The sequence below is a fragment of the Xiphophorus hellerii genome, chromosome 20 (assembly GCF_003331165.1).
Source record: "Xiphophorus hellerii strain 12219 chromosome 20, Xiphophorus_hellerii-4.1, whole genome shotgun sequence".
NCBI lineage: Eukaryota > Metazoa > Chordata > Actinopteri > Cyprinodontiformes > Poeciliidae > Xiphophorus > Xiphophorus hellerii.
This window is the reverse complement of record NC_045691.1, coordinates 7,406,262-7,420,038: the sequence shown is the minus strand read 5'-3', so window position 1 is coordinate 7,420,038 and position 13,777 is coordinate 7,406,262. Positions and strand designations below refer to the sequence as shown.

The 13,777-nt window shown below is 36.7% G+C and overlaps 1 protein-coding gene across 1 annotated transcript in view; it reads left to right on the top strand.

Annotated features, from left to right (window-relative positions):
• The window catches only part of LOC116710639 (plexin-A2-like), an 85,595-nt gene extending 72,768 nt beyond the window's left edge, over nt 1-12,827 (top strand). The window contains 8 exon segments of the mRNA XM_032549785.1: nt 2,018-2,177; nt 2,917-3,020; nt 5,123-5,219; nt 5,589-5,788; nt 6,707-6,876; nt 7,835-8,047; nt 9,519-9,669; nt 10,567-12,827. Of these exon segments, the coding sequence (XP_032405676.1) occupies nt 2,018-2,177; nt 2,917-3,020; nt 5,123-5,219; nt 5,589-5,788; nt 6,707-6,876; nt 7,835-8,047; nt 9,519-9,669; nt 10,567-10,662 (1,191 nt within the window). The 3' untranslated portion in view covers nt 10,663-12,827.
• The last annotated feature ends 950 nt before the right edge of the window (nt 12,828-13,777 follow it).

Sequence of the window (13,777 nt, the reverse complement as noted above, 5' to 3'; positions counted from 1 at the left end):
TTAGTCTGTATTAATATGTTGTGCTATTGGAAGAGAACCCTCACAGTTTCATACGCAGTTTTAAATGAAAATGTCTCAACACATGACAAATTAAAGGAAAAATATGGAATGCACTTGGATGCAAACACAATGTTTGGGGCTCTATGAGCATCTACAGTCTAAACACACATTCTGATGTTTTCTTCAAGCTGAAAGATGAATGAACTGAAGTCTAATCTTCATAAGCAAACTTTTATTATATACAAAGAGAAGTCCTTTTACCAAACTGAGAGCCACTGACTGGAATCATAAAGCACTCCACAATTATTTTCATAACTAAAACACCTTAAATTAGATCTGCCCTTGATTGTTCTTTCAAAGTATTACACTGGAAATTTCAAGAAAAGCCATTCCTTAAACTTGAGCACAAGCTGATCAGTAAATCTAGGATCCTAAACTGTAAACTGCAATCCACAAATTCCTGTTTTTAAATTATAAATAAGGTGTGACTCTGACACCTTTACTTGTTCAAAATGTGTAACACAGCAAAACATGTAATTTTAAGTGAAAAATATGTGCTGATGTTTAAAAATCATGAAATATCTACAAAAAAATAACTGTTTGTAGAAAATGTTTCATTTCTACAGTCAAAACCAAAATGATAAATGCTCAAGTTTATCTTTACAAAGGAAAGTGGCTAGGGATGGAAGAGAAACGTCCAAAGTTGTCTGTTGGATAAATGCTGCTAAGATTTTCTCTTGGGATGACCAAGTCTCCATAAGATACTATCAATATACCAACCAGACTTCTGGGAGACTTGCCAAGAAAAGTCCTCACAAAGATAAATATGTGGAGTTTATGCAGTCCTGATGGTTTTTTTGCCTGGAACCATTTCCTTTGGTCAGATAAATCAAAGATTTAGCTTTTCATCAGGAAACATTCCAGATGGATGTGGTGTTAAACATAGAAAAAATAATACAGTGAAAAGCACTTCAAGAGAATTGTTAGTTCTGGTGAAGAATCAGTTATGCTTTGGGCATACTTCCGTTCAAAGATGTAAAGCTCCCTTTATAAAATATCAGAAAATATTGATTAAAATTCACCCAAAAACTAAAAATGTATATTTCAGAATGATAATCATCTAAAAAAACATGACTAAATTAATATGGAGATGGTTCACTTGACACAAAACATATCCTATGGCCATTTCAAAAACCTATGGTCTTTCCATAGCCATGTTTTTGTTTAATTCTTTAGCAGGGAGACGAAACAATGTGGCAGGCACTGTAATGTGTCAAGGGGATACAGAATAAAATCAAACTGGTATATGAATGTATTTGTGTCCTACAGATGAGGATGTTGGCATGACTAATGTGAAATGAGGATTATCAATCAGAAGGACACTGATCTGTAGAAATCATGTTCCTCTAAGACAAATCAACCAACCACACCAGCAGAATGCCCACAGCAGGACAACAGAGCCTCTTAATACTCCGCTTTCATCCTGCATACAGGCTTTTCCTTGTTTCACTCGTCCACTCATATGCGAATGAAAAATCAAAAAGGCAGCTTTATACATTCAAACTGTTAAATATAATTAGGAGCAGAGACTTTGCCAAATTGCTAATTTTGTCTATCCTAATCACTAAAGTCAAGCATTTGGGCCAACTACACGTCTCTGTCCTTTACATTTCTATTCAAACGGAGCTGGCTGGGATCCTCCAGCAGCCCATCAGAATCCGTTTCCTCTCTGGCTTCAGCTGCAGAGCAGAGCCAGCCAGCGACAAGATGACACCTCTCTGATCGCCACGTCGGAGAGTGTGAGAGGCTCTGTCTCATTACGTGTTTAATGCTGTTGCCAGAGCTGCACAGTCACATCCTGGAGGTGTGAAATTACATTTCAAGCCAAGATGCTCTCCACCAGGACATCTTGGTGAAGAGCAGGTAATGAAAGGACCTCCCAAGCAACACCTCTCTCTCTCTTTCTCTCTCTCTCCTTTTCTGGGTTTCTCTCTCTCTCTCTGTCCTGGATCTCTAGACGCTGAGCTGTGTGAACCCCGACAATGAGAACAGCCCAGAGATCCCAGTCAAGGCTCTCAACTGTGACACAATTACCCAGGTGAAGGAAAAGATCCTGGATGCTGTGTACAAAAATATGCCATACTCCACCCGACCTCGAGCTACAGACATGGACCTGGGTGAGCGAGTCAGACAATCTTTTGATCATAGTAGCTGTCTCATGCATTATATTCTGGCAGAAAATCAACTGCATAACAACCTGTTGGAGTAATGTCACAGTGGCAAAGATTCACCTGACAGTGGCCATGTTAACACAAATTACAGAGAATGTTTGACATCAGCTCCTCCATTGTTTCCACATACTCCCCAAACCTGCTTGCAGTTGCAATCACAGCAACACCCCAACAGTGACATTAAACCTTTTTGACAGGACTACTCCAGGAAGGCTTACACCCACGGCATGTCATCTGATACTGAGTGATGCGGCACAAATTTAGGTGGCATGCACCTTCACACAGAGTAAATAAAACACCGTCTTGGTATCGCCTGATAGTGCTTTGGGCATGTAGCTTTACACCTTCAGGGGCTTTTACAGGTTAGGGATTTAGGGAGGATGTGTCTCATTGCCCCAGGTGGCTCAAAGAAAGATACTGTGTCCTTTCATTTTGTTCTCACTCCCCCTGACTTGTAATTGTCAGGGACAAGAAGCAGCCTCGTTGACATTTTGCCTGTTTCGCTTGACAGCCTGCACATTGTAAAGAATAAACATAACACACAAGGATAATATAACCTTAGGGGTAGTGCAGGCTAACAATTCATGTCAGACAGGGAGAACATAAGTTTGAGACATGTGAGAAATACTGTAAACATTACACAAAATAACAGCAATTTGTTGCTTTTAAATGTGTTTTCCAACAGAGTGGCGGCAGGGCAGAACAGCTCGTGTGGTCCTGCAGGATGAAGACATTACAACAAAGATAGAAGGCGACTGGAAGAGACTCAATACACTCATGCACTACCAGGTGAGGGAATAAAATTAATACCAACATTACAAAATTGGTCATCTTCTCCTGATTATTCTTTTTCTTAAATCATTACGTTCCTAAATTGAGTGAAGGATGCTCATCAAAAGCACCACTTAAAGTGACATTTGTTTTCTGCACTTGAAATTGTTCAACGGCTCCAAATTTTTCAATCCCTGAATAGTCTCTGGAAGCAATTGATGCAACAAAACCTATGGTTGCGTGCGTAAGGTACAACACTTTAAATAACTAAACTGTTGAATGTAATTTTCACTGCATGACAAAACCAAGCCAAGATAATTGCCAACAAAATTCAGAAAGTAGTCCATTGCCTTGTAAAAGGAAGGAAAAGAGTACACAATAATAACAACCGTAATGGTTCCAAGAGATGCAATTGAAAGTCGAGGTTGCAAGTTTAAAGGAATTTGGATACATTATCTGCACTTTGCAGGATTGGAAGCTCTCCAATGACCAGATTTCTGAGGAGGCAGGTGGTGAAAAATCCTCAGCTGTTGGCAAAATACATTTGAAACAAGACTTGGTAGGAACAGCTACTGATGCTTTGTTACCACTTGAAGTCACGTACTAAACATAGAAGGACTCCTTGTCTGAACACTGAGGAATATCCTACTGCTGACCCAAAAGCAAAAGTAAAGTCAGCTTCAATTTGCTCAAAACTATAAAAATGAGTCAAAGAGGCTTAGGGATTTGTTCTGTGGAGCAATGAATCAAAACTAGAATTTTTCAGGTCAATGGATCTGCGATACGTCTGCAGGAAGACTGAGGCGTACGCTGAAAAGAACAACATGCGTGCAGTAAAGCATGGCTGAGGGTCAGTGATCCTCAGAACCTGCTTTGCTTCCTTTGGTGCTGAAATCTGCAGCATGTGAACACCAAGAGGGATTCAATCAAGTGTCAGAAAATCCTGGGATAAAATGAGACGAGTTGATGTATCACACTAGCAGGTTATATCAGCAAACGGATAATCTTCCTAAGATTATTTACATTTCCAGACTTAATATTAGTTCTTAGTTAATATGTGTATTGCACAGCTGCTAGTTTGTACAGTACATTTTGCCAATGAACCAAATTTGCAGTGGGACTTGAGGAATTTTAGCTGCAACTGTAGCAGCATTGGAATCTAAGCAATCTGGGTTAATACAAAACAAGTAAATCAGCTGATTCATACAAGAAACATGGACTTATGTGTCATTTTTAGCCTCCACTTTTTTCCTAGGTCTTGAATGTTAACACACAGGTCACTGACTTCAAATGCCAATTCATTCTTCTTTGCCAGTGGTATGATTCACCTTCAGGCCTCTTCACACAGCTGACATTTCAGCAAGTTATTTATTATAATATAGACAAACAAAAACAATGAAACTTTTTCTTCAAGGGGTTTTAAAGTTATGTACTCCTAAGAGAGGAAGAGGAGAAAAAAATTCCTTCATTTTCAATACTCATGTGAGGTGTAGAAGTGTTTGACTTGTTGCTAAGCTTTTTGCGACGTGAGCCAAATCTGTAACACATGCAGAACAGCTTTTTTCTGGCAGACATTTTAGGACGTTCCTGGAACTCTTGCATACGCAAATTAAATATTAGTGCTGTTATTGCCAGATTAATTTAACTTAAAGAAAAAACGTTAGGATAGCACGCAGCACAACATTTGTAGGTTTATTCAGACAAAGGCCTATTTTAGTACTTCATGCTAGACTTGAAGGAACATTGCTTCTCGCCCAGCTGAGTCAGACTGCAGTACTGCGTATTAGTGACAATACTGTATTACATAATGTTACATAAAATTTTTGCAGCTGTACTTAACAGGATGCACAAAATGTATCCCATTCACACAATATTTGGTCTCTTCAATAGCTTGTGAATGTGGTGTGGTCATTGTCATCGTCACTGAAGGCCAGTTCTCTAAAAACCCACGGATGGCTATGATATTTGCTCCTTTGAATCATAATTGTCAAAAAATAAATAAATAAAAAAAATTCTGCTCCTTGGTTTTATTGCACTGATGATACTTTGAATTTTTCTTGCTGCTTTTGACCAATATCTGCGAGGCAAACATTTCATGAAGCTGCACCTTTGTCTCTCAGGTATCTGATCGCTGTGTGGTGGCCTTGGTGCCCAAACAGATGTCCTCTTTCATCATTCCCTCCTCAGCCAGCTTCCCACGCAGTATCAGCAGATACGGTCAGCAATGTGAAACAAATACAACTACCTAATGTTCATCCATCTTATAGAAGCATGTTTTTTAAAGGTAGACAAACCACTGTTACTTTTGCAGATTTCATAAACAGTAAGATGCCTCAAAAGGGTCAAATATGCTTAATTTTTGTGATTTAAAGGTAAATAAACCTTAAAATTTAGTTTGTGTTTCTATTTGTTTGCTTGTTTTGTTTTGAAAAATTTTTTTTAGCGTTATTACTTGCTGGGTAGGGACACTTTCTTTAACAAATATGCTTTTATGTGATTATACAGTCTCAATGCATATCCCACCTGCTTAGCTGGTTTATTTTAAGTTTATTTTGGAACATATCTTTTGCCATATTGCCAACCTAGGTATGGACGTCCCATTCCGCTCCACCCCCACCAGCCCTGACAGCCCTCACTCCCGTGTGCCTATGCTCACTCCTGACCTGGAGAGTGGTGTCAAAGTTTGGCATTTAGTCAAGAACCACGACCATGGTGACCAGAAAGAGGGCGAACGCGGAAGCAAGATGGTGTCTGAGATCTACCTAACGAGACTCCTAGCAACTAAGGTGACACTAAAAAGATAAAGATACCATGTTCATTTTCTCCTAAGCATGTGATTTAATCTCTTATTTATTTGTAAAGTCCGGAACATTTTGGCCATAATGGTAAATAGAACAGCTGATATTAAACCCACTTGAAGATCTATTTCTGCATGAAATCTGCATAACAGGCTTTTATTTTGAAGCTGATGACTGTCATTTGGTGTAGAGGAAATGCAAGAACAAGCAGATTTTTTTAAATAGTTTTGTCTAAATGATGTTTACTTACAGATACAAAAAACATTTAAGTGGTTAGTATGGCATGTTACATTTTTCGTTGCAATGATTTCCTGTTGCAAATCATACTTATTTTGTGACTGGACTTATTTTTGAAACATTCATAAGTTACTCCTGTGGCCCTTGTGGGAAAATAATTTTCCATCCCTGCATTTGATGGTATTCAGTGGTAGATTTAAAGATAAAAATGTTATGTAAAATAAAAAAACAGATATTCATCTTCACTTATATCATCATAGCAATAACAGGGAATACTGTGATTAAACATATTGCCCACAGTTAAACCTGCTGTACATTCATGCAGCTAATAGGATGGACACCCTTTGCTTTAAAAAAAAAAAAAAAAAAGCTATAATCAGTAGCAAAAGCCCAATGTACAATTTTTAAGTCATTTACTGTGCAACATTTTTTGCTGTAGACCAATACAGCAATTACGTGTTCTGTTGGGATAGCGTGGTATCTATGGAAAGAGCAAACTGGAATGGATTACATTTTTTCAGCTTCTAGTACGTTTTCCCGTTACTTTGTTTTTCTTGTCCATATGTGAATCTGAACTTCTCGTGCACCTATTCTGTGAGATAAACATATTACCAGCAGAAGCAAAACTACTGAACTGCTTCATTAAGTTTCTCTTCGTGTTTTTTACAGGGCACGTTACAGAAGTTTGTGGATGATCTGTTTGAGACTTTGTTCAGCACCGTATGTCGAGGCACTGCTCTGCCTCTCGCCATCAAATATATGTTTGACTTCCTCGATGAGCAGGCAGACAGACATGGCATCCATGACATGGACGTTCGCCACACATGGAAGAGTAACTGGTGAGAAAAATTTCCCACTTAAGACATATTAAAAGTTTACTAAACAGCCAGGAATATATTCACCAACTCTCTTTCAATGTTTCCCTCATTTATGAACTAATACTTATGTTACCAGATGTTTTGTTGTGTTTGGATATTGTCAATCATTTTGATTTACAACAGTGATTTGCTATAAATCTAATTAGTCATTTTATCAACTTAAAGACACATTATTAAGCTAATTATAACCTAGACCCTAGAAAAGTCTTTCTGAAAATTTTAATTAAATTTTATTAAAGGATATAAGCTCTGTGTTAGAAGGGAATAATGATTAAAACTTGCCGTTATTGGCTAAATGCAAGAATATAGCAGCTACACAACACAAATTGGTCTGATGTGTCACAAAATATTTTTCAAGTTTGAAGACATTGATATAGTGATGGTTTAATAAATGCTGATGGGCTACAACATGCAATATGTTAAAAAATGTAGAAACTAAAGTCTTTCTGAGAAATAATTTACTGATTTCCAACTAGGTTTGGGTCAGACAAAAAAAATAAAAAAAAAGCATCCATTGTTCCTAAACGAAGACCTATAATTAAGACTGTCTGCCTTCAGAGCACATTCCAACCTCCAATATGAATGTACCTGTTTACACATTTCCTCATAGCATTAATTATAATTTTAGAATAACTAATTTAATAGGAATTTATTATTTACCTCATGCTTCAAGGATTTTCCTAGTTTTATGTTGTTCTTGGAAATATTTTGTAGCTGTGGGACTTTACCAGAGCTCAAATATCCATCTAGTTTTCATAACCAAAGTCAAGCATAAAAGTCAACATGGGATTAATTAAACTCAGATTCAAAAGGAGCTTTTGATGTTTGGAAAGTATTTAATTTCTCTTTGCAAACATGTCTTGCAGTGTTTACACTATTTCTTTCATTTTACTCTGTCAATATCTTTCCATATTTCCAGTCTCCCGCTGCGGTTCTGGGTGAATGTAATCAAAAATCCCCAGTTTGTGTTTGACATCCATAAAAGCAGCATCACAGACGCCTGCCTGTCAGTGGTGGCACAGACCTTTATGGACTCTTGCTCAACATCTGAACATCGTTTGGGTAAAGATTCGCCCTCCACCAAGCTGCTCTATGCCAAGGATATTCCACACTATAAGAGCTGGGTGGAAAGGTAAATATAACTCAAAAAAGTAATTTGTGTTACAATTAAGCATGAAATGTTCAAGGATGGAATAAATTTACCAATTTCACAATAACATGAATGTAACCAACTATTTTAAACAAATGTACAACATGATCTACTTGCTTTTACTTTAAACGGGAAAGAAACTATTCTTTCTACTGCTGCTGAAATGATCTAACATATTCATTCAAACATTTACAATAATGTTATCTAAACTATTTGATATTTTTTATTTAGCTACAAACACATAAACAAAATATAGTATGAAAACAATCTAAATTTAGTAGCAGTTTTTGATCAATATTAAACTTTTTAGAGAATAAAGTATTTTTTGATCATGCTCTTTATAGAGTAAAACAGATTAACATTTAGCTAGAAGGATAAGCCTATTGACTGCTCAGCATCCAATAGCTGATGCTGAGCAACATCAGCAACCATTCTTGTTGCTTAGAAAAGACAAAGGAAATAAAGAAATTGACTTTCCAAAAAAGGGAAAGTCAATTATATCTCAGTGCCAGTAATAAATTGTGTAAGATAAGTTTTATGTTTCAGGTCTACTATATTTTACAAATCCCTAATCAGATTTCACGCTATCAAAATATTGCATGCTATTTTGAGTCTGAGCAGATAAACCAGCCAGTAAAAACATTCTGATATTACTTTGTATTTTCATTAAGACAAAACGTCTATTTTTTATTAAATACTCTGAACCTGGCAATTTGACGGCCTTGTGGCAAAAGGTGCTGACACCACTACTTCATATTGACAAAATAAATCCTGCACTCTGGCACATTAAAATTAAAATAGCCTTAAACAGTAGGAACAGTATGACAAAAAGTGTTATATTATAAAATGTAACTTTTTAAAATATTATCCTGCTCCTTGATACTTCTAATAGACTCATGTCAAGTTTTAGTAAGTCTCAATATCAGAACTGTTATAAAAACTAAGTAAATTAGATTACCTTTACAACAACTTGGTTTCACTTCCGAGCTAGTAATCAAATTAAACAACTTCAGTTGTTGACATTAATAAAACTGTTGACCTGCAGAACCAGAATTTCTCTAAATCTACAGATTTATTTATTTCCTGTTTGGTGTCAAGACAATTTTTATATGTCTTTCTGCAACTTTAGATGCAGTTAAATGCAACAATAACAATGTATGGGAATCAGCTAAGCTACTAATTCCTACAGTGTAAGGGCATCTATTTTGAACGCTCTAAAAAAATTTGAATTTTCTTTTAATTCATCGTCTATATAAACTGAAAGTCCAAACCTCTGAGTGACGTATTTCTTTATTTTTCTGCACAAACGTCTCTGAGGTACATAATCCTTTATCCTTGAACATTCTCTGGACTTTTCACATCAGTCTGAATTCAAATTAGGAGAAAAGCTCCAGTATGCATGGCTGTGTCCTTGACACCGAGTCCATGCGTGTGTGTGTATGTGTCCTCTCAGGTACTACGCTGACATCAACCGCCTACCTGCCATCAGTGATCAGGATATGAATGCCTATCTGGCTGAACAGGCTCGCCTCCACTCCAGTGAGTTCAACGTACTCAGTGCCCTGCATGAGATCTACGCTTACGTCAGCAAGTACAGCCAAGAGGTGAGGCCCTCAACACATCACAAAGTGGAAACTGGCTTCAGTTAGTAGTTTGTTGACTGAAAGTACAATTTGCTCTACTGATTTATATGATAAACATTTTGTATGGAGAGTGGATTGTTTTGTTTTGCTTACTGTTTTGGAACTGTGGCGTTTTTGCCCAATTCTTTTTCTCTGCAGCTTTTTCTGGTCATTTTGTTTTTGTAATTAATTTGGGTTTACAACTTGGAACCTTTAGTGTTTTTGCTGATTCACTTGGCGCTCATAGTGTTGTTTCCAGTCAAAACAGGCCTTAGATTTAGAAAGAAAAAATAAATGAGCTGAACCAGCTGAACCTGAATCATTTAGCATCTGAGGAGCCAATTATTTCCTTATTTCCCATCACAAGTTGATGAAACTTGATTAGAGAATTAATGTGAAACTTAAATATCTCAAAACCAACTCTCCATTTGCCAGCTAGAAAAGACATAACAGTTAATTGTGGCAACTAGCTTATTATTTTTTTTCTTGAAAAAGTCAGAAACAATAAGATGAAGACTTTTGTATGTGGTCATCAGATCCCATAAACTGTAATGAAATTAATCATTTAATCAGTGCTTAATGTATTGGTTTTCATACTTAGATATGCTCAAAATTACAACCTAAAATTACCCACAGCTCATCAGTCCAACCCTAGGACTTTACAAGTTACTTCATTTGTATTGAATCCAAATAAATAAAACTGGAATAAATCATTTAAGCTCATATGTACCTCCAAGTAAAGATAAATTTGCTGCTGCAAAATATTTTCATTTCAAACCCTGCATGTGCAAATCAGATTCCTTCAGCTGACTGACAACACATATTGTGTCCTTGGTTACCTGGCTATTTCATCTTGTGTGTTGTTTTTTTCTGTTCTAGATCATTGAGGCACTGGAGCAAGACGAACAAGCCCAGAAGCAGAAGCTGGCATACAAAGTGGAGCAGATCATATTTGCCATGTCCCCAGAAAGCTGAGATATACACACCAAAACATAAAGAATTCCCAAGATAAATACACATATGGTGTGTCCAAACTTTAGCGTTTAATACCACAAATCAAAGTGTAATGGAGGAGATTAAATATTTAACATACAAACTCCTCAGATGTGGACATCAGCACTTCCATATGTGGATGTGTAATCATAATCACACGTACAGATAAAGCATACACAGAAACTTACTGTGTGAACATACACACACATAAATACAAATGTACATACACAAACCACAGCAGTGCATCCCAAAGCAAAGACTTTTACTACCAGTGTCCCTTTTTTTCCTGAAGAAACTCCAACAAGAAAACATTCAGCTTCTAAAATACTCAAACGGAGAGCAAAAGGATTTAGGCCATCATCAATTGCAGATTTAACTGCCAATTCCTATCCACTGGGAAAATGGTTTGCCTCTGTAGTCGGTGCTTGTACTAACTGTGTGCGAAGCACCAGCGTGAGCTCTGAAGAGAACAGGACTTAATAAGAGAATGACTCAACGCTTAAGCCAGCGGAGGAGCTCGACAAAGACAGAACCCAATTTAATGGGACGGCACGTCTGTTGAGACGCAACTCAAAGTACATTTTATGTCAAAGTTGAAGGACAGTTATTCATGTGACTGACTTGGAGTGACATTGCTATTTGTAGCCATTCTGAGCAGAGATGTGTGACTATGTGTTGTTAAGCCTTTGCTAGGGGCTTTTAAAAGAAGTGCAGTGTTATGTTTCACTCTGTGACGATTGTCTGAACTTCTAAACTCTGAAGCGAGTAAAATCTCCTAAGAGTCCCAGACTCAAAGACATCTCAACGCTACAATTTTTAATATATATGGAGATATTTTGGGCCCTCTTCCTGGATTTTACTGCACCTCGTGATTCATTTGAGTTAAATGCTCCTGTCAAAGCTATTAATAAAACATGACATTGTACGGAAGAGATCTCATTTGAGATATGACATTTTTACAGTGATCTATAGGGCACTAATTCAGCCATTCAAAGATAAGTGGAGGCCGAATTGTACTGTTGCAGAAAGCATGATTAATGATGTTTTAAGCGTGATCGTGGATCACATTAGCCTAAATTTGGCCCATAGCACCCTACCCTCCACCCTTCCCTTCTCATCAGTTATTGTTTACATGAAGCGTAATACTTGAAATGCACCCGGTGTACAGGATATTAAGAACACCTGCAGCTCTTGTCAAGTAACTTGGATAGATTAAGTTAGATAAAGCCGTTGATGCGTTATTGATTTTTTCCAATATGGTGTCCAACTTGAGCTTGACGTCGAACTGAATTGTGGGTGAAAAGCTGAAATGGAGCTGTAGATTTGTGCAAAGCAGGTGTGCTTATATTTTGTAAACAGAGTGAATATTTAATTAATTAAATCTGTGTTTGGATCAGCTTTTGATCCGTTTCAAGTCTGTTTGTTGCGTCACAATGTGTTTCTGTGTTTCAACCCACAGTGCCTTGAAAAAGAATTTGCCCTTTACATTTTCTTCTGTGTTTGCTTCTATATTACACTTAACTGTTTCAAATAATCTAATTAAAATGAAAAATGAAACAAAAATAAATAAATTGCATTTGTTAGAATAAAACCCTAGCTCTGTGAAAATATAGTTAGCCCCTGGTTACATTATGAATTACCTGTTTGTTGGTTCATTTTTACAAGCCACATTCTTGCCTACAGTTGAGATCATGAAATCACTCAAACAAAACCTTTCTGGCAACATGAAGTAGACTAAAAGTTCTCAAAAAGAACTAAAATTCATAATGCCCAGTTTTATCGCCTGCCCCAATAAAGGGTGGGTGTTTATTGGAAAAAAAAATATGAGAAAGAAACTGGACCAAAATGGCATAAATGAGGTGTTTCCCAGGCACAAAGCACTTCTTATCATTCAGACTGGTAAGAGAAAGGTAGTACTTTTTTGAAGATTCGGACAAAAAACTGATACATCATTTAAGAAAAAACAAATGAAAAAAGAAAACACATTATTCTCTCTGTACAAATGATGGACCAAGGATGGTCTCCAGCAGAAAATCCTGACAGAGAATGTGCTGCCATCAATTATTGACGTTAAGCTCAAGCCTACTTGGGTTGTGCAGCGGAATGATTCAAAGCAAACCAGCAAGTCCACCTCTTGAGTTGCTGGGAAAAAAAAGTTCTGGAGTGGCCTGGTCAGAGGCTTTATTGAAATCCAATTAAAATGCTGTGCCATGGTGGAAACCTATTCATGCTCGAAAATCCTCTAATATGTCAGAAGTAAATCAATTCTCCAAAGAGTAGGTCATATTTTCTCAACAACTTAAAGATTCACTACAAGTTATCCCAACTGCTAACATAAGTAATTTCCCTGCTGGGATGAATAAAGTACTTCTATTCTATTCTATTATATTCTATAACCAACTATGAACTTTGGGGAGCAATTAGTTTTTCACATATGGCAAGGTTGGTTAAATAAATAAATTCATTTACAAACTGTGTTTTGTATTTAATCACTTTGTCTTTTTCTTCTGTTAAAATCTGTTGATTGATATAAAAAAAAATTAAGTGTAAAAAACAGTATAAATCTGTAAGGGGCAAATGCGTTTTTTAAGGCAACAATTTCATTTTGCTTTCCAGTATACATACATTTGACCTGGCTGCTTTAGTTTCAGCGCTGGTGTTGCTACAGCACACATTTCTAAGCTTTCAGCCAATTACCATCATGAAGGAAAAAAAGTCTACTTGGCCATCACTCTGATTCTGAGTTTTACTTTTGATTGTTTCACCCATTGTGATGATGCTAGATGAAGACCTTTTGATGCTTTTCATTAAGAAGCACGCTCAGTCTTTTGCTGCCAGTTTTACCATCTCAGTATTTAGAGGAGATTTTACACTCCTCACAGGACCTTGATTCATGGAAAAATGTGTTAAAGATAAACAAAAACAAAAAAAAACAAATACATTTCATGTTAAGTGTTAAAATATTATGGAATCCATCTGTTTCATGTGTGGTCTGACAGCGATAATTTATAAATGTGTTGTGCAATAAACTGTCATGTTTAAACTGTAATTTTTTTTAAACAATCTATAACTGTATAAATACTGTACATAAAAACAC